The sequence below is a fragment of the Orbicella faveolata genome, unplaced genomic scaffold (assembly GCF_042242905.1).
Source record: "Orbicella faveolata isolate gen_17 unplaced genomic scaffold, um_ofav_v1 contig_24, whole genome shotgun sequence".
NCBI classification, from domain to species: domain Eukaryota; kingdom Metazoa; phylum Cnidaria; class Anthozoa; order Scleractinia; family Merulinidae; genus Orbicella; species Orbicella faveolata.
The window spans coordinates 14,652,053-14,673,058 of record NW_028301552.1 but is presented as its reverse complement, the minus strand read 5'-3'; the positions used below and the strand labels follow the sequence as shown (position 1 = coordinate 14,673,058).

The window sequence follows — 21,006 nt, the reverse complement described above, 5'->3', positions numbered from 1 at the left end:
CCAACGTCTACACAACGGTACACACTTTAGCTAGGGGAGGGGACGGAGAGGTTAACTAGCCCCTAATAATTTTGATGGGCTTGAAATTATGCGAAGCCAGCTTTTTGAACTTTTCACAGAATACGACAATGGACATGCCCAAAATGTTGTCTTTTCACACGAAGGTAACTCAAACAGTCAGTTGGGAAAAGATCTGTTGCCTTTATGTAGCTTTTGCTCACTCATTTAAAGTATCCACGACTCTCCATTCCGGTTGCTTTTTATTTTTACAGCTTAATATATTATTTGTTAGTTTACATTTGCCCCAAGTGAAGGGTTTAGGGTTATACATTATATATGCATTGCAGCAATGCCCTTTTCATAAATGTTATTTCGTTGTTTATCCTTATTTCTATGAGACTTACATCAACCATTCGTAATCTTTGACGCTACAAATCTCAATACAAATGCTTTTATGTTAAATAGCATATCGAACAATGGGGTCTTACAGACAGAAATCTATTATCTATACAAATCCCATACATTGCTAACATAAACAGTAACTTTCAAGAAAGCCAAAATGCCCACTCCTATACCTTTATGAGCCTTTTGGTTTAGCAGGCCGATAAGCTGACCCCTCCAGACTCCACCCCTTCTCAACCCGACAAAATTGCGTTGCTACGGCCCTGATCTATTTGATGGTTTTGAAGAACTATTTCCAATGAGTTTCATACAAATCTTGCAAGTTGAAGAATCATTCTTTTTTTATGCTACATTTACGTTCATTACTTGCAAAAAGGTTGGGACGATTTTAATTTCGCACAAAAAGGTGTCCGAAAATAAAACCGTCCGAAATTTTTTTAGCGTCCCAAATATTTACAGTACAGTATAAAATGTTGACATAGCTCCTAAAAGGCTAGTTTCCTTTATGGAGCGAATTCTACTTGACACTGCTTGAGATACGTAACAGCTTGATAGAATTTCTCTTACCCTGAGGGTGCAGTAAAACTATCATTTTCACAGATGTTGTTCCCGTCTAAAACGTGTTTTTAGGAGTAAATTTACGTTGGCTATGTTACCGAATTGTCCGAAATTTTTGTCCGAAATTTGTCCAAAGTGAGATAAAAGTGTCCTAAAATAAAACGTCCGAAATAAAACGTCCCAAATGCGAGCGTCCGAAATTGTTTGCAAGTAATGTATTTGGAGATGGGGGTAGCTTGATTGGACAATTACAACGTTAAATACCTACCCTACGCTGGAACACCCAACACCCGCTATTCTAGAACCCCTTGACTAGAACTGAAGGATACTGAAGGATACTGAGTACTGGATGAATCATACCTAACGTTGGCAATCGTGAAACCATACCTTGATTAGGACGGGTTCAGGCAATGTTTAGGACAAACGCACATCAAATTGTATTCCCAGTTCAGGGCAGCGAAGCCAGACCATTACGTCCCTGTGTAGTCCAGATAAGGCATTCCTCGGGTGTTCTACACTTCTAGCTCACAGATTAGACTGCCGGCAGCCGGTTTGTTCTCTTAGGGCCATTTAGGTGAGTGTTTAGCCAACGCGAACGCAAAAGGGCGGTATGGTGTGCGTGCCACGCCCAAGTCTCGTCCCATTCCCCTTTAGGCAATAGCGTCTCGCCTCATGACCCCTGCTGAATTTCGACTGCCAGCAGTCTACTCACAGATTTTCTCGGAAAACTGCTCGCATATTTCCGCGCTAAACAGAGCCTATTATCTTTTTAAGCAATATTGAACTTCCTGCTTTCTTGGTCTACGGACGTGTCGAATGTTTAGATAGCTTCACAAGATGGACTCAAGAGTTATGAATCCATATCTCTGCGGTGCTGTGGATAAGCCAACATCTTTTCCTTGCAGTTTTGAGTTCACGAGATATTCTTTGCCCATTTTCTCCTGACACCATGTAAGCACCTTGTCAATATTCGGCGTCTGAACTCCGACAATTTCTGCAATACCCCGGATGACGACCAGGCCATATGGGACATCCTCCGTGATGTAGCGGTGCGTGAAATCTGGCAAGAATTTGCCGTCTTCAGTTGTCTTGACTGGATGCTTGATTCCTTGAAAGGCAGCATTGGTCTGTATTGCCTTGTAAAGGGTCGACTTATTTGAGATGTCATGAGAATAACGTCGCACAAGCCATAGATGAATGTGTACAACCTGTAGAGAGTTAATGTCAGAAAAAAAGCATAACCAGAACCTGTGTTCACCTCTTTACTTAATTGATCTTTCATGGCATAAGTATATTTAACTTCTCTTAGTGTGGTTGTGTGTGTGCTTCTTTTCGCCTTTTTTGTCTTTCTTTGCTTTTGCGCTTTTGCGCGTTTAGCTTTGCTTAATTATTTTTTTATCTAAATTTATGATCATTTTGTGTTCCGATGATAGCATTTTTATTGTTTAGTGAAGTCTTAGGTATCTTCAAGGTAGTCCTTATGTAAGCCTTAGTGGCTTCCCTGGGCTTCCTTACTTGGAGACTGAGTAGATTGATATTTTGTAATTATATTTACAAATGGCAAAAATTAAGCAAACAAGATTACGTACTAAAATACGTGTCGTTACCAGGCTATTCACGATCTTTTAGAGGCATCATGTCACGGTGTTTCGCTTGCGAGTTTTAGACTGATAAGGGACCTAAACAATACCTCCCTACCCTGTCGAGGTATCAATAACGACTGAAAAATCTTTGAATTAAAGAAAAGCTGTGATGCCTTCCAGTGGAGCAAATACTGGTTAGTTCGCCGTGCCACAGATAGGCGCACTGATGGATGCCACATAGGCCTCTGCAGCCATAACTCACCAGTTTGTAACTGCTGATAGGGACAACTACTCTTTAAGACGTAAAGGAACAAAAGTAGGCCCTAAGCCTCTCGACCAAAAATTTAGTCTGCTCCCTGTATCAAACCAGTTGGATGATAGCTCACGACAGTGAACAACATGATTACGTCGGTAGTTACTTATAAACACATCTGTCTGCTTGTCTGTCTGTCTGCTCGTCTTTTCTATCTGGTCGTCTTTCTTGTCTCCTGCCAGGCCTACCTTGATTATTTTTTCTATCAGCTAAGCCGGTTGTACAGAAGAAATTTAACTAAATTACTTTCCCTCCCTTCCAAACATTAAAACGTTCTTTTGGTTATATGTACCTGTCATAACCACTCCAAATGATGAAACGTAACATTAGAACAAAAAGATGAGTTTTTGTAAATAAATTCATAGAAATATCTTACATGAGACAAGTCAGCTTCAGTCTTCAACTCAATGACCCTGGCGATGCTTACAATCTCATCTGATATACTGGACAGCAGGTCCGCTGTTGGCTCAGTTAGGCCATTGTAGAACAGAGGTGGTTCATCAACTGGTTTCCCCTGCCACCCCTCCCATTGACCATATAGTATTGACGTGTGCAGGTACGCACTGACGCTCATCAACTGAACGCCCAATAGGTGACCAGAGACGTTAAGTTTAGGGAGGGGACCCAGGAGATATTGTAGTGTGGAAGCTGGGTCTTTCTTGGGAGCAACACCTTTTCCTTGCTGTGAAAAAAGAACAAACAGAAACAAAATTACAAAGAACAACAAACAAAGTGGACGATCTCGCGAAGCAAAGAGAGGAAGATGATCACACTTTTCTGGGGCAAAGCTGTTTACCAGTCGTGTAAAGTGATTCAACGTCATACCAGTGATATCAGTACAGTATAATGGTTCACGGATAACTGAAAATATGACATTGTGAATGTAATGTTTCCCTCACTCGACTGAATCATTTGCGGTCAAAAAATTGAGTATATGTAAACATTACGAAAACATTTGCAATTGCAATTTCGTTAACATGGTCATATTGGCTAAAAAAATGAAGAGAAAAAAGTTGAGTAAGATTCAAAAAGGGAGTAAATAGCTAATTTTTGCCTGCGCGTGTTGGTTCAAAACGATTATGGTGCAACAATATCACTTTGATTATGGAAAATACAGCCAATCTATATAATCGAAAGGTGTTATTGGTTTTGTATCTGAAGGTATAAAAGAGGCTATGTTTTCAATCTGTTGTCTGCACCGCAAACTTTGTGCAGTCTGTAATGATTACAACCCAACAAATATCACGGGTACGTATTTGAAGTGAGAGTCTGTTACCTTGATGGCTCCCAAAAGGGTCTCCTTGGTGCCAAGAACCTCACACCCAACACTGAAGTCAGAGATACAGGAGACCCAGGGTGATGATTCAAAATTCATGATCGTGCATTGCTGTCCTACTTCACCCAGCACGTGAAGTACCTGGTACTCAAACCCTGGAGCACCTGGTAGGCCGACTATTATTGTGCCAGGTTTGAAGTAAGGTTTCAAGGTATACAGAAGAACTTGATGGGCAAATGCCGGCAGCACAAAGACCACGATATCAATATCTTGCATGGCATCCTCTGGGTTACTCGTTGCTAGCGGAAGTCTAGATGTAATACAAGTTGGTTCTTCTCCCTTTCGATGAAAAGTAACCTTGAGGTCGTTTTTATGCATTGCAGCAAACCAGTAATCTGCTTCATCTTGGTTTAAACTAAAAACTCGAACATCTGTTCCTTTCACAGATGAGGCAATACCGGCAAATGCGTGGGCTTCACTGCCACTTCCACATATCAACAGCTTGATATCTACAAAACTGTCCTATAAATTGAATTTAGGCTTGTATAAATTAACGAAACGTAAATCTTGAAGTTAACTCTTTACTTGTAATCAATTAATCACAATCTCTTAGCACTTAGCTAAGCATCAACATCATGTATCGTGAAAGCCCTATTTAGCTCATGTACCTTTCTAATAAGCTCTCTTAAACGTTAGATTTTTAATTAAGCCCCACCCTCCGAGTGAAGGTGCCAAGATACATTATAATAATCCTATGCATATCTTTGCATTGTTAATACTGAATCATTTCAAGACAAAAAAATGTATGAGAAATGTAAACTCATAAAAAGATTTCTCTTATTAATTAGACATTAAACGATTATTAATTGAGACATACAAACATCTTTGCTCCTAAGGCTGCAATCCCTCCAGTAATCCCACCAATGGCAGCATTGCCGACAGCCATTGCAAACAAACCTCCAGTCTTTACAGTTGCCGCTGCAATGGAACCAGCAGCAACACCTGCACCAGCAAAACCAGCAGCACCAAGAACCAGTGGAGCAGCAACCACAGCGGCAGTACCAGCTGCTACTCCGACAGCTGCATAGCGCAAGAGGTCTGAAAAATACAAGAGAAAGTTAAAGGGCGGTTCAACAGTGTACGCTGCTCTATACAAATTGTAGGTTAACCTAGAGAAGTGTAATAGCCGAGGGCGGGTACTCAGGTTTAATGATGAGAGGCGGTAGTGCTTAGGCCTTATTGTGTTTGAAATTTGCAATCTAAAGGGTGTTGGTGGACACAATTTTTGTGCTTACTGCCTTAGGCCAGTCACTGTACTATGTGACTTTTCGGAGGCTTTCGGAGCAATCTCACGAAATGAGGCCGAAAACACCTCGAGATTTACTAGCTTTTACTCCAGTTCACCTCCAGATTTACTCGGGTTCTTTCACGCCAGTTCTATGAGAATGACTGCTTTTTACAGTTTATAAATGATACCGTTTCGTTGAATGCCACATTTCGAGTTAACAAAAATTCGAGTTATAGCACAAACATGGCGCTACAGCAGCGCTACGAATGTTAGTGATCTCTAACACAGAAACTGCTGGCCGCTACTTAGTCAAAACATGGGACATTGCAGACTCGTTTTCCCCAAACCGGCTTTGGCTGAGATTCGATTTGGATATCTTGGTGAGTAGACAATGTTTTCAACCTTTTTTTTTCTCATTTAACCAGACACAGTTTCCACCGAATGTGTCAAAATGTTGTCTCGAAAGGTTTTAATTGGAAAGACTAATGTTAAATCAAGATGTTTGTCCGACAACAATCATCGAGCAGCCATTGTTCCTAGAACGTCTGTCGTGTGATATTTGACATACTGTGCTATACCACTGGCGATTCAGAAAACTGTTGATGATAACCGACTGGTGACAGACAGCTTTTCGGAAGAGTGCAATGACATGTTTATCATTTCGTTTTGACCTGACACCCGCGAGCGAAAAGTAGCTATTTATCCCCTTTATGAATCTTACACAACTTTTTTCTTTTCATTCGCCTAAATAAGGACGAAACCAAAATGACCATTTTAGTTTGCATTTTTTAGTTGCAAATGTTTTCGTAATGTTTACTTACACTCAATTTTTTGACAGCAAATGACTCAGTCGACTGAGAGAAATAATGTGTTTACATTGCCATATTTTTAGTTTCTACACGAACCGTTATACTCATTCCAATGATTTGACGCTGAATCTACTTTGACAGGGGTGCTCGTCGTACCTTCTAGGGGTTAAAAAAGCGGTTTTGTTACCTCTTAGCGTATTTAGCCTCAAAAGGTTCAGAGCAGGAGCTTTTGCTGTACCTTTTAGGGTATTGAGCAGAAAAAATATGACAGGAGATCTATATTGTGCTATGTAAGAAATGGTACCTCTTAGGGAAAAAAAAAAATTAAGCCACGCCAACAAACAGGATCTGGGTACCTTTAAGGGGTTCTTTTCAAAATTTCCGACAAGCACCCCCATCCTTTTTATTTTGGAGTCCACCCCCCCCCCCCCGGGCCTTTTGCTTGATGTTTGCCATCCGTTCAAGATCAATAGGAGGCCCTTCAAAAAGCTGAGGTTCAGCCGTATCAGGACAAGCATGTATTTAAACCGAAATTTAATGTAGAGTGTACACGTAAATATGCTTATGGCACCTGGCTCGCAAATATTTTCCAAAATTTAATTATCCTATATATACCTGCCCACTTTGGTGAGTCCCATGCCTGCAGGTCAAAAACTTTGATCTCACACCTTAACTCACGTTTATGAATTAAAATTGCACACCTAGCTGAAAGAGCTTTCACTTACACATTTTCAAAAAATATCTGTGAACCCAAACAAATGGAAGAAAGGTAAAGTCTATGTAAATGATAGAACACATCCTCAATTTTACAATTTTCAAGAGAACAATCTGGCTGTGTTAATATGTTTAGCAAAGCATTGGAAGCTGTGCCTGGAACCAGGAAATATATATGAAACCCCTTTGGAAATCTTTGGAACATCCTCTGAGATCTTCAGAGGTCTTTTGGATATGATCAGATCTTCAAAATCTAGCTACAGTAGAACTTCCAGAAAACAGATCTCATGCCTGCGACTCGGAAAAGCTTGGAAGGTATATGTTGTTCTAAGCTTTTTAAGTAAATGAATGAATAACAATTTGATGTTAAGGAAAATTAAGCTTGACCTAATTATGACAATGGAATCACTGGAAATGGGCAGAGTTTGAAAATAACTTTCTTTCTTACAACTGAGAACCTGAAAACTGATTATTGCATTTAATTCTGATAGCAAACAGATTAAATGACATACAGTTGGTTACCTTCTGATCCTCACAGAAAGGACAAACCATTGAAATAGAATTGATGAGATAAAAGAGCAAAATAAAAACAAGAGAAAAATCTGAAATATATTTGTCCAAAAGTTTGGTTTTCAAGCAAATCTTCTTGCTAACAATCTGAAACAATCTCCGTGGAACTGTTTGCCAAGTAGAATTTTTTCCACTACCTTAAAATTTCCAACGATCAAGGAATGACAAAAGATCTGGAACTTAACAGTGGCCTCTTGCCTTAGACTCACAATGTATGCAAACAGTGCACCGGCAACAACATTATAGACCTGCAATGCGTACAAAGAGCTAGATAATGAATGAGTTGCCAGTAATCTGATACCCGTATTTGCGCAAAGAACTCTGGGATCGTCAGGGGGCAAACATTGCAAGTGGCTAGAAGGATATGTATGGTGAAAAGTTGTTTCGACGCCCAAAAACATGGTTTTGGGGAGAGATCAACGCTTTCTTGCTGTTGCTTTATCGCGATTGGATTTTGGCAATGTTGATACATGGAAACTGTAAGTCTTTGTTTGAATAACCGTGAAATAAGTGGTAAAATTTACCGATAAACTCCCTTTTGCTTGCGTGAGGTTTATTGTGAAATACATTGAAGAGAATATTGAAAATTTCAATACACGCCTGATCGCGAGAGTTAAATATAAAGACAGAAAAGAAACTCTAAAATAGAAATCGAAAATTGCAGAAGGAATTACCACCCTTCGTGTCGGGTAATTTCACTCAACCGTCAAAACCAAACTCTGGAGAGCATAATTATGCACAAATGGCACTTTTAAATACAAATACTCAGAGATATATTCAAGGAGCCACCCTGGATCTGTTACAGAAAAGGAAAATCACTGAAATACGTACTTGTAAAAGCAAAACAAAGGCTTTGAGCAACACAGTAGTCACACAGCATGAGTCGCGCGGACTCATTTGTCATTAAATCAACCCCAGACAGTACAATGATCGCCACCGGACTTATTTCCAGTATTATTTGTATGACTGAGCTTTCAAATAAGCCAAAAGTAGCCTGTACACAACTTAAAAGGCTTCACTGGGTTATTTTCTTTCGATTTATGCCTAATTAATTTTGTAATATTTTCAGACCATTACGCGATGTAAATTTCACAACAAACCTCACGCAGGCAACAGAGTTTATCGGTAGATTTTGTCACATATTTCATGGTTATTCAAACAAAAACTTACATATTCCACATATCAACATTGCCCAAATCCATTCGCGATAAAAACGACGGTGAAAAAGCGTTGATCTGTCTCAAAAATCGTTTTCTTGTACCTCGAAACAACTTTTCGTCATACATTTCCTTCTAGCGACTAGCAATGTTTGCCCCCTGACGATCCCAGAGTTCTTCGCGCAAACACGGGTATCCGATTACTGGCAACTCATTCATTCTTAAACTCTTTCATTCCATGTTACCTTTTTTTGTTTGAGGGTTGCTGTCCTCATCACTGACACTGGAAGTGTTCATAATGTCCAGTGAAGGCTTCTCCCCATTGCTGGAAGTGCCCTCACCATTCCCTGGAGGCTTGCCCTCATGGTTGGATGTGTCCAAACGGTTCACTGGAGGGTTGTCCTCATCACTAGAAGTGTCCTTACTTCTCACTGAGGGATTCTCCCTATTGTGGGATGGAGCAGTTGTTGGTGATTCAGAAGCATTTGCCTCTGCTGAAGGACTGCATCTAGCATTATCTTGATGTGGTTTAGGTTCTTCTGGTTCTTCTGGTTCTTCCTACAGGGTAATAACACTATCAATTCCTGATCCAAGAACAACAACCTCTGGTCTTATGCAGAGGCACAGAATTGGATGTCATGCTACATCAAAGCGAATTTCAGGTTAAACAAATATGAAGAAACTTTTCTTGATTTTTACTAATAACAGGAACTGCCAGCAAATACTACATTAGTCAGAGATGTTGGTTAATACTTGGTCAATAGTTGCATAAAAAATATCACTTGAGTTTGGTTCAACATTTTTCCACCAACTAAATTGGTATGTGCCGATAACTTTTGAACAGCTTTAATATATGCTATACCCCTGTTTAGTCCCTCTCACTTACACAGTTTCTTTTCTCTTTTGAACTTCAAGTAAATTCAATTGTCTCAATCTACGTGTGCGGTATACGTTTTCTATTTTAGAATGTAGTAATCCAGTGATTAACTTAACTATTCTATACTTAAAGCCAATTAAAATTATGGAAGCAATAATATTATCTCCTCAGAGCTTTATTATCTAGCTCTCTGCACGCACTGCAGGCCTATGATGAGGGAGAGCTTTATTATCTAGCTCTCTGCACGCACTGCAGGCCTATGATGAGGGAGAGCTTTATTATCTAGCTCTCTGCACGCACTGCAGGCCTATGTTGAGGGAGCATCATAGGCCTGCAGTGCGGGCAGAGAGCTAGATAATAAAGCTCTGAGGAGATAATTATTAATTGAGACATACAAACATCTTTGCTCCTATGGCTGCAATCCCTTCAGTAATCTCACCAATGGCAGCATTTCCGGCACTCTGTAGCCATGAAAACATGGAGCCTCCAAAATATCCAGATTTTTCAGATCGCCTTTTTCTCCTTGGAGGCTTGTCTCCTTTGCTTGAGGAGTCCTTACTGTTTACTGACGGCCTCTCGTCATTGCTGGAGCTGTCTTTACTGTTCACGGGAGGATTGCGCTCATTGTTGGAAGTGTCTGCATGATTCACTACAGGCTGATCCTTGACACTGGAAGCGTCCATACTCTTCATTGAAGGCTTGTCCTCGTTGCTGGAAGTATTGTTACTGCTCTCCGGAGGTTTGTCTCTATTGCTGGAAGCGTCTTTACTGTTCACTGGAGGCTTGTCCTCATTGGAGGAAGTGTCCTTACTGCTTGCTGGAGGATTGTCCCTATTGCTGGAGGTCTCCTTATTGCTTACAGGAAGATTTTCCCCATTGCTGGAAGTGTTGTTACTACTTGCTGAAGGATTGTCGCCATTGCAAGAAATATCCTTATTGTTCACTGGAGGATTGTCCTCATTACTGTAGGTGTCGTTACTGTTCACTGAGGGCTTGTCCTCATTGCTGGAAGTGTCCGTATTGCTTGCTGGAGGATTGTCCTCATTGCTGGAAGGGCTGTTACTGTTCGCTAGAGGCTTATCCTCATCACTGGAAGTGTCGTTACTTTTCACTACAGGCTTGTCCTCATTAGTGGAAGTGTCCCTACTGCTCACTGAAGGATTGTCTTCACTACTAGAAGTCTCTGAAGTCTTCACTAGAGGACTGCTTTCATTGTGGGAACCAGCACTGGTTGCTGAAGTACTTGTTTTTGTTGAAGGACCACACTCAGCATCATGATGAAGCACAGATTCTTTTCCTTTATCTGAAGCTTTATCTTCCTATACAAGGAATATACAACTTCATTAGGATTAACCTGACTTTTCCTTACTATGTTTTCCTAGTTAATTCTGTTGAGACCCTGAGCAAGGAGTCTGTTTTTTTTTCCATAACTAGCTGGACTGTAGATTAAGGGCTAAAATCTTCAGGAAAATGTTGTTGTCTGTAATTTATAAAGGTAATTGTGCTATAATAGCAGAGACAATTATATATTTTGGTTCCTGATGATGCAGTACATATCATAATGAAATTCAGATTGTAACCAATAGTGTTTCACCAGATTACACCTTTGATAATATCTATTACACAATTGTCGACTGTGATTGGTTCTCTGGGTGCCTTTTTGTCACGTAATCGGCACATGATCACATAGCTGTCCAATTACAACTTTTTGTTATTGGATACTCGTAATTGGATATGTCCTAAAACTTATAGAAAGTGCCGCTTGCTCTTTCGCTCAAACTAAGTTCTCAAAAGACTTCTTTAATGTGTAAATTTGTTACCGATGCGATTAATTAGTAATTGGACCTTATTTCGTACAATTCAGGAGGTAATCATGCTCGTACTTTCAAATCGGCGTCATGCTTTGTGCTTGTCCAATTTTGAAATTACTTGTGCTATTACTTCCTGAATTGTACTCCAAAGAATAAGTCCAATTATGTTTACAAATCGCTTTTGCAGAACATAGTTCATAATCTTTGGTGTCCTGTGGTTTTAAGGGTGACTTCTTTTGAGACTTTTTTGTTAAGCTTCTACATTTTCTGGGCCATTAAATTGACTGGCATCATATGTTATGTCATATGCGCAAAGACTATCACGCACCTTGTGGTTCTGTGGTAGTCTGAGCAAGTCTGAGCATTGTAAAGCGGATTTCTAAAGCTAGAGACTACCGCGTGGTTTTGTAGTTTAATATACTTGCTCACGAACAGGACTTTGAATCGCTTTGGCTTTGGGATGTTAACCATGGGAACAGTTATATTTCATTGGCTGTAGTTTGATCGCACTTGCTACTTAGTTCCAGTCACGACAGATAGCTCAGTCTTTATCCAGTCAAATGTAGTTTGGAATCAGTAGAAAAGTACTCTAAAGGTAAGATCCAGAAGAGTGAGCCTGAACCAAGGGAGGACAATGTAAACATGCTGTCTACTCTCATTCATCAGAGGAAATATTCGAATCAGTCGCACAGAGTTTGTTTACGATAAACAAGTGTGCAATTACAAATGTTTGCTTATATTTCTGCTCCCAGCTTAAAACAATGTACGTAAAAAATATATACTTTTTCAAATTAGCGTTTTACGCTTAAAGATTACCAGTTCATGGGAAAATATTTAGCACGAAATAACGTAAATATTTTTGTGAGTCTGCGGAAACTGGCGCCGTCACACAATGTATCAACAAATTGTAGTTTATACAGGGGACCTGTTCATTGGCATCAACTTTGACACTATGATATGTATGTGTATAAATCCTCGTTGTTGACGAAAAATGTTGATTTTAGCATAGACAGAGGTTGAAAGTCAGCTAGTGAAATCATTTAAGGTCGAATGCACTCATAATCTTTCATTACTGCTAGTAATAATATAATAATACTAATACTAATACTAATACTAATACTAATACTAATACTAATACTAATACTAATACTAATACTAATACTAATACCAATACAATAATAATAATAATAATAATAATAATAATAATAATATTTATAGAGGGTAACAGCAAAAAGCTAACACTAAGTTCATTAGGGTGGCTCTCATTAACCACTACAGTGTGTATTTATATTTCACCACCTTGCATAATATGTTTAGTTCAAATGTCTGCAATAAGTTCTTGCAAAGTTTAACTCCTTGATTCATAAATCATATCTTAATAACCATCTAAAGGTTTAATAGTGCTTTTGCAATTATAATTACTGACCTAGCAGGGCCACAACCTCCCCAGCATTAATTTGCTGCTACTGCTAATACCTGGGTGTACAATTTTGTTAATAAAAACAAGGTTATTCCATATTTTGAAATAAAAGGAAAACTGTCAAACTTTTTTGCCATGTAAACATGAAGTTACAAGTACATGAACAAGGAAATGTCATAATAAATTGTTTCCTGACAAATTTCAGCTTTATATGCCGACAAGTTTGAAGGCTTTTACTTAAATATTGGAAAAGTTATCAAAGATTTTTCTTCCCCACCCCACTCCCTTTATTGTGTGTGTATCTTAGTAGGACAATCAGACAATAACAAAAATTATAATTGTCTGTAGGGACAGGCAATATTGGACCCTTCTCTTAGAACAATAAATAACAGCAAAGGATCCAAATATCTTTCCAGACGGCATTGCAACACTTGTTAAACGACAAAATCTCAATTATTTCTCGCTTAAACTCCGTCAGTTGTCCACTGCTCAATTTAGTTATTAATTCTGTGTAAAGCATGTAGCAACGTGTAAATACAAGAAAGTGTCATATAGAGTTCAGTATTAATAGTGTATTCCTTGTAAGTCAGCATTAACCTAAGCTAACTGGATCATAGAGCGTTAGTCAGGCTGACCGCAGTGCTGTTTAGCTAACCAAAGTGGTTTTTATGCTATTAAACTGGAGTGCATTTTAGCGAGGTGCAATTCCTGTATGAAGCCACTAGTTGTGTAAATGGTTTTCCTACATGATTTGCGGTCCAGTGGTCAGGAAGTAAATATGGCAGCCGAAGTAAACCTCTCTTGCAAATACAGCATGAGAAACATAGTACCTTAACTATACTAGCAAAGTTGTTTCTCGTCATACAGCTTCATTAGAATCAAGTCAAACGTTGGATTTTTCTAACGATTCATGAGCAATATGATCGGGTTTGAGGTTTAATATCGCAACAGTAATGCTTGAAATGTTTACTTTTGTTTTGGTGGCGTGATGTCGCGTGATGTTTCGTGTTGCTGTGGGTCCGAAAATGTGTTATGTAAAGCCCATCAGATCTGTAATTTAGAGAAAGGCTTGGTTTCAATCGACTGAATAACTTACTTGTCTAGAGTTGTGTCCTGTTTGATCGCACGTTTCATCTGCGCCTTCTTCCGACATGATGTTATAAACATGCATGATTTACGCTGCGTCATGTCCATGGCGTCATTTCCGGTGAATGCCTCTCGTGCGTAACCAGGAATAGAAAGGAAGTAGACACCTTGAAACCCAATCCGATACTAGTTACATTTTACCTGCGTCGTTCGTGTCTTAGAAATAAGTGAGTGCTTGATTCAGATCACTCTGTTCCTTTTAATTATTTGGATTTTGCTTTAGTTTAAGAAATAGAAAACACTTTTTGTTGCTCTTTTGAGTTTTAGTAGAATTTTTCTTGTTTTTCAATATTGGCACTGGTTGAGCTGTCCGGTGTAATATGTAAACAATTCAGTTTTTCTCTCGAGGGCTTACTTAGTCCGATAGTTGCCCGCATAAATCGTTGTCCTAAAAAACGGATATTTTATATGCTTATATGCAATTTGTCAAGTGTTCAATGTAGCAACGCCAACCTGCTGCTGTAACTATTAGCTATAGTCTCGTTTTTATTTCATAGTCTTCACATTGCTCAGGCTAAATCCTTGTTTGTATCCGAAGGCTAACACTCCTTTTTTAGTTAAACATGTTTTGCTGACAACAATATCACGCGTTTTGTAGGGTGAACTAGAGGGATCTTGTCACGGCGACGCAAGTAACAACTCCTTATTTCAGCAATCGCAACAACACTTACGACATCCACGCAACCTCTCTGAGCGACAAAGCGGTCATAGCACTGCAGCACAAGAGAACGCTGCCTGCATCACCAAATAAAATTCGCCTCGAAAGTAACAAAGACTAATACGCAAAAACGAAAAACAACAACAACAAACAAACAAACAAAAACAAACAAAACGAACAACACCATAGCCTACTGCGACATTTTTCAAAAAGACCTTGAAACATAAGCTCTTGTTAAGAAATTCTTGGACTCTTAGCATCTTAACTATTTCTTTTTAACGCTTTTTAGAGTGATTTTGATGGAAATTTATGTTGTTATCTTATAGCTCTTATTAAACTGCAATATATCTTATTACTGTAAATGTGGGAATCTCTTTTAAATTTAGTGTTCGTGAAGCCCCCATTAAGGAGGTTCAATTGCTGCTCAATAAAGTATATAAGTATGTGCATTATTTGATTACTTCTCTAGATTTTAATGCACAAATGACCTCCCTAACAAAGAGATCACGTCTCTAACAGAGAAGTCCCTTAAGTGACTTATCTGAAAATATTTGTGAAATTATAATGCACATCGCGGGACGAGTCTGACGACAATAACAAAAGAACTGGACAGGGACGGGTAGGTAAAGAGTGACATATGTAAGGAAAGGGATCGGTAGGTGAAAGGTGAAAGACTGAGAGGAGGAGGGAGGGCCGGAAGGTTGTATGCAGTCGTCGAGTGGTGGGCTCGTAGGGCTAAACATCGAGACGTCAGCTTTTCAATACATATAACGTCATTGTCGAGTTTGTAATCAACCAAGAGTGTCACATGCTTCCGACCCATCATTGCAGTTCAGTTAGAAACTACATGTAACCACTTCGTATAAATGAGTACCATTCCCTACAGGCCCGGCCCTCAACATTGAAAAAGTAGAGTTTTTTTTTTTTGGAAGGCCCTATTTTAATAACCACGATCACAAGCTACGACATTTTTACCTCCGCCGATGACGTATACCGCCTTCAATTGTCTACATGTAGAACAAACAGAATGCAGAACTGTTTCATATATAGCCACTGCAAATAAGACGATAGTCAATTTGAATCCTTTGTAATATATTTTTTTATTTTCTTAATCTGTTATGTATAGCCTTAATTCATAACCCATAATTTAGTTTTGTACTGTAAGGTTTAAAATTTAATGAACTATCAATCATAACATTTCACGCTGATCACTGGAAGTTCAGTTCATGATCACTTCAGTTTGCTTCACTTCACTGAACCAAGATATACCCCATGGCCTTGATGTGTTTGACTCCGTTGTCTGGATCATACGTAGCCTCGTTTCCACACGTGTTGGAGTCGTCGTGCTTCCCTCCAGTGCCGAACCCAATCCTGGAGTCAGGGCTATTGCAATCATTTTCTTGATTAGCAATATAACCAACTCGTGCCTTAGAATGAACGGAATCGTCAGGTTTAACATTAAATCCTTCTCTGTTGCAGTTGCCCTGCAGGGAGGCCTCAGGACCGATCAAATTCTTCCAAGTGTCACGACCCAGTGAAGTGGGGCGGTATTTACCATCTTGAATCAGGGAGTAGAGCGAGCTGGCCTTCTGGCCGAGAAGAATGAACCTAGTTTCGTCTCCAGTCTTCATGCCGAGACAGATCCTGGTAAATGGTGTGTTCCAGTAGGTTGGTAGCTTTGTTTCTTTCTGATCTAAACCTGTTTCTCCTTCAGGGATGCCATATGCTTTCTTGTCAGTCCAGTAAGACGAATCGTAATGAAACGTCCGCTGCAAGATCAAATTGAAGAGTCAACTCAAAGAACACGGCAAAAGTACATGTACAGTGTTTTCCACAACAATAACGTTATGGGACGTTCCACCAAGATCCCCAGATGTGGTAATGGCGTTTAGTTCTTTATAAAACTTTGGCGTTTAAAATACCTTAGAGCCGTCAATCTTCATGACCAGCGTCCATCCCCCACAGCCACAGTCGCCAAGATCAGTTCCATCCATACTACAGTAAACAGAAACATTTTGGCCGCCAAACTGGAGCGTGTAGGCTTTGTTTTCAGTTGTTCTTTAAAAAAAATTTCAAATAATGCATTAGCTTTTAATTTGTATTGTATTCGTTTTTTTTTTTACATGTTATTATAACTATTGGAAGTAAAGCTCATCACGTGTTAGGTACCTTCATTTTATTACACTACTAATCAGAGGGCTGATAACTAAAATCCACCAATCAGATTGCTCGAATCGAATCTCAGAATTGCGGGATGGAAGTTTATGGTGTTTTTCCAGTCTGTGATCGTGGATTTTTTTTTTAGATATTTTCAGTCATGTTGTAAATCTCTTATTAATGTTTGTTCTGGACCATACTAGGAAAATTTTGCCCCTTGGTCTTCTCGGGCCGATATTCCAAGCGCAGATCTACATGTATACATTTTTTCAAAACTTACCGGTATTCGTCATGAATCTCTTTGCATGAAGTCGCACCAACACTCGGGACAACATCCCCAAGACGAAAAGAGCTTACCTGTGTTTCAGTATATAAAGTGATTATTTCCTAACTGGTTTTTTAAGTGGCCTCCTGTAAGTTTTTCGTGCTTCTGTTCTTTTTTTCACATCTAAGAATTTGTGAGGCAAAAATGCTTCTGATATTCGGTTGCATGACCACAGTATTACTAAAGTGTAATTACTATTTAACAATTACTCGCCGAAGGCGAGCTGAATAATTGTTTTAGTATGATTTCAGAACTGAACAACAGAGAATAACGGACTGAAACATAAAAACAGGGACGCAATTGTTCGTTTGCATGCACGTATGCAGCCGAATAGTTTTAATAAGGAGCTTACATGTAAGTTTACATCGATTGTGAATCAGCTAACTCATCGAGTTCTGCATTAAAACAAATAAGCAAAACACTACGAAAAATAAGTTCATCCGATACCTTTGTTTTATCGCTGTTGACTTCATCCACAGTTGTCATCATCGTCTCAAAATGAGTAGCATTCAGTTTGGAGAAAAACAGATTTCGGTCAATCGACCCTGACCTGCTGGCAATCAACGTGACCACTGCGTTTACGATTCTTAACTTCCTTGAACACGAGTCCTTGAAAGAATTTTTGGTGCAAGGAAGACAGCAGTCATTTTGAAAATTCTCCATCCTTTCAAATATCCTGGACTTAGAGTGATGTCTTCCGAATAGATGAAAAATTCATTCACCTACTGTCCGCCATGTTTACTTGCCGAGATGGCCAAGGTATCGAGCTTAGTAGTCAGGCCTGGAAAATGTTATATAAACCGCTTAACGCGGTTTATATTTAAGCAATAGACCACAAGTTTTCATGGTTTATAGGCTGATAAACCACTTGCGATGTTGGAAGAACACTCGAAGAATTCGTAAATCACGAGCCGCATGCTTTTATATAATAATTCAGAAGACACGCGAAATTTCCATGAGTTTACTGGCACAATAAACCATAGCTGATTGACCAATCAGAGCGTGCGCATTCATTTAATTATAAAACGTCATATAAGGGATCGCTGAACCAATTAGATTGCTGGAAACTCTTTGTTCAGCTCTGAAATTATACTAGTATTATATTAGTCATAGCTCATAAAACAGATACTCCAAACACCCTTAGAAAATGTCTGATATAGGTGTGGCAGTTTGTGATTAACGTAATCACGACTGCATGACAGCTGAGTTTCAGCCAGTGGCAGGACAGGGATATTGTACTTGCCTGTTCTAATGAGCTAACCAGAATTAGGGATCCGAAAAACGTCACCGAAAGCAACATGACCTGTCCCAGAGTGGAAAAATCATTTAATTAAACCAAAAATTAATTCACTGCATTACAACCTTTTTTTGCGATAAAAATTTCGACTTTGCTAAAAGCAGTCTGAAAGACCCTCCACCCAGAAATTTGAAAAAGAATCTACTATCGTTGCTCTATTTGTGAGGGGAGGATGGTTTGAAATAACAACATCATCTTAAAAAAATGTTGGGTAGTTTTGCTTTCGGTTCTTCGTCACTGGGCAGATTTATAAACATGAGAAATGTCGGCAGCGACACTGGTATTCGTAGAACTTGTAGCGTTTCTGACTGACAAAATCGGCAATAGAATCACAATACATATTTTAAAAGAGTAGTTTTTAACTATATATTCTGAGCGCAAGAAGTGAAATATCATCAATTTACCTATTTGTGTTGTCACGATTTGGAGGTACAGACAATTTTATTCACTGAGAGTTTGTTTCTATTTGGTTTGGGAAGGAATTGGGAATAATTCACAGTGGGAAAGATTCCATTCCAAGACATTTTTATTTGTGGTGAAAATTCACAGAAAAAATTGAAGCCTTCGACAAGTAAATCACGATTAAACTGATGCTTACCATACACCGAAATCGAATGATATGATTAAAATAGGTAGGTATAATTTTGCATGCCATTTGAAGTAAGGTCTTATTCGACCATGCGTCGTATATTTCAAAAGACTGTATATGTTTTAATAAAAGTAACTTGAAGACGTGGGTGAAGAACGTGACAGTCACAAAAGCTCCACTATGTAAAGACTAAACCTTACTGTCAGAGCAAACGCAGGCCGAGTTACCTGAGTTACCTACTTAACCTGGTAATGAAAAATAAATTTTAGTGGCAAGTCTGCTTACGAGCCAAGTGGCCAATCAGGCCGAAGCTTATCCCGGTTTCGCTGCAGGATGAAGCGACTAGGACTATTTCTACTACCCCTGGATGGGATGCTAGTCCATCGCAGGCTTACCTCAACATTAAGTTCGCCGGTACTTTTTTATACACCTGGTTGGAGAGAGGCACACTGAGAGTAAAGTGTTTTGCCCAAGAACAAAACACAATGTCCCAGTGAGGGCTTGAACCCGGACCGCCCGATCCGGAGACGAGCGCACTAACCATGAGGCCACCACGCCTCTCATATAATCAAAACTGTACGTGTTTTAAAGGCAAAGAAGTCTCTGCACCTGCTTCTTTGTGTGAGAAAAAACTAAGTATTACCGCGCTAATTTTGGCAAAGCGATACGGAAAACAGGAGAAAAGGACAACAGAACATTAAGCATTACCTTAAAATCTTTCCTTTGTCCTGATTGAATTTCTAGGTTATCTGCAAGAGACTGCGAGCTTTAAGATATTGGCGATACAATAATCGTCACTAGCAAATGAGATATTGTTAACCTAACAGGCTTATGGACATTAAGAATTCAGTGTTGACTTTGTAATTATTTACCAGTGACTTTTCAAGGAATATAGCAGTCGAATTACTCTGGTGCTCTTATACGACTGAAAACGAGACAGGATATGGGTCATTATTAAGATGCGAATTTTCAAACACAATGAAATCAATCGAGATCACGCTAACTAAAGTCTTAATATCAAATTCGTGACCTCGTCACTTCTAAAAGTTTGGTTTCCACAGCTTTTCCTCGAGTTTCTTAAGTAAATGTATTCTAAACAACTTTTTACATATGAAAACAGCCTTGAGAAAGTGAGACTTACAGACAGCTGTTGAAGTAGACTATGTCAATTCTAACAAACAGCTGTAGAAACAATGTTCCACAGAATACGTGACCTCTTCGAAGGAAACGTGAGTTTGGTTGAGTAAACCTTTGCTGCCCATTTTTTTGCATCGCAACAATTTGTTCTCAATAAACTCAGACTTTCACGTGGATTTAAAGGCTACAATCACATTTAGAAATCGAACTTACACTTGACAAAGCTACACTTCGGCACGCTATTGACTACTGCCAAGAGATTATGATTATTTAGGAGTCTTGAAGACTTATTCTAAATCGTTTAGTTTTCATAACAAGATTGCGAGTGTTTCTAGTTAAACTATCCCAATATTGACAGCGAAAGCATTTCATCAAAGTGAGTCGGTCGGACGCGTTGCTGCTTGAACACAACTTGGAAGGTGGTTTCTAATTTGAGAAGTCAGTGAGCTGCATGGACGGTGTGGTGCTAGAAAAGTAAAGCAACGTTCTGTTTCAGTTCGAAAATTTTGTTCTCTGTAGTGTTCGTTGTCGCGCAAGGAAAGTGAAATTTCTCTTCCAAGAAGATTGAAATACGAAATAAAAATAGATTACAGTTGAACCCCGCTAATTCGAACTCGTTTATTTCAAGTTCCCCGTTATTTGGAACCCAAAGCCATTTCTCTTGTAATTCCTCTTTAGCCATTTACTATCGGCTATTTCGAACTCTCGCTATTTCGTACTGTGTTTCGTTTCACCTGCGCGAGTTCGAAATAGCGGGGTTCAACTGTACTTAAAACAGAAGCGAGTCCGGATCGATTTAATTCTATACCATAGTCGACACATTGATGATACCTATGACGCATTGAGGCTAGGAACGAGGCAAAAAAAAAAAAAAGAAAAAGAAATCCCTTACTGTCCATCATTATTCAAGTTGTGGAGA

The 21,006-nt window shown here is 39.2% G+C and overlaps 2 protein-coding genes across 5 annotated transcripts; both read right to left on the bottom strand.

Moving 5' to 3' along the window:
- Window positions 1-243: 243 nt before the first annotated feature.
- LOC110058533 (uncharacterized) lies at window positions 244-13,993 on the bottom strand. 2 transcript variants are annotated; one of them, XM_089291788.1, is made up of 7 exons: window positions 13,875-13,993; window positions 9,943-10,866; window positions 8,916-9,228; window positions 5,010-5,230; window positions 4,133-4,654; window positions 3,233-3,538; window positions 244-2,168 (listed from the first exon to the last, which is right to left on the bottom strand). In XM_089291788.1, exons 1-7 carry the CDS (start codon window positions 13,947-13,949, stop codon window positions 1,791-1,793), a joined length of 2,739 nt encoding a protein of 912 aa, XP_089147914.1. In that variant the 5' UTR covers window positions 13,950-13,993; the 3' UTR covers window positions 244-1,790. The 2 variants fall into 2 exon arrangements, with proteins under 2 accessions (XP_089147914.1, XP_089147915.1); XM_089291789.1 differs by lacking the exon at window positions 13,875-13,993 and adding an exon at window positions 13,609-13,665.
- A 1,670-nt stretch (window positions 13,994-15,663) lies between these two features.
- On the bottom strand, window positions 15,664-19,912 carry LOC110058535 (putative skeletal organic matrix protein 5). Of its 3 annotated transcripts, XM_020765185.2 has the most exons (6): window positions 19,823-19,912; window positions 19,659-19,699; window positions 18,308-18,367; window positions 17,020-17,096; window positions 16,505-16,640; window positions 15,664-16,351 (listed from the first exon to the last, which is right to left on the bottom strand). In XM_020765185.2, the coding sequence occupies exons 3-6, from the start codon at window positions 18,362-18,364 to the stop codon at window positions 15,833-15,835; spliced, it is 789 nt and encodes a 262-aa protein (XP_020620844.2). In that variant the 5' UTR covers window positions 18,365-18,367; window positions 19,659-19,699; window positions 19,823-19,912; the 3' UTR covers window positions 15,664-15,832. The 3 variants fall into 3 exon arrangements, with proteins under 3 accessions (XP_020620844.2, XP_089148578.1, XP_020620843.2); XM_089292452.1 differs by lacking the exon at window positions 19,823-19,912 and having other exon boundaries at window positions 19,659-19,770; XM_020765184.2 differs by lacking the exons at window positions 19,659-19,699; window positions 19,823-19,912 and adding an exon at window positions 19,346-19,635.
- Window positions 19,913-21,006: the final 1,094 nt, after the last annotated feature.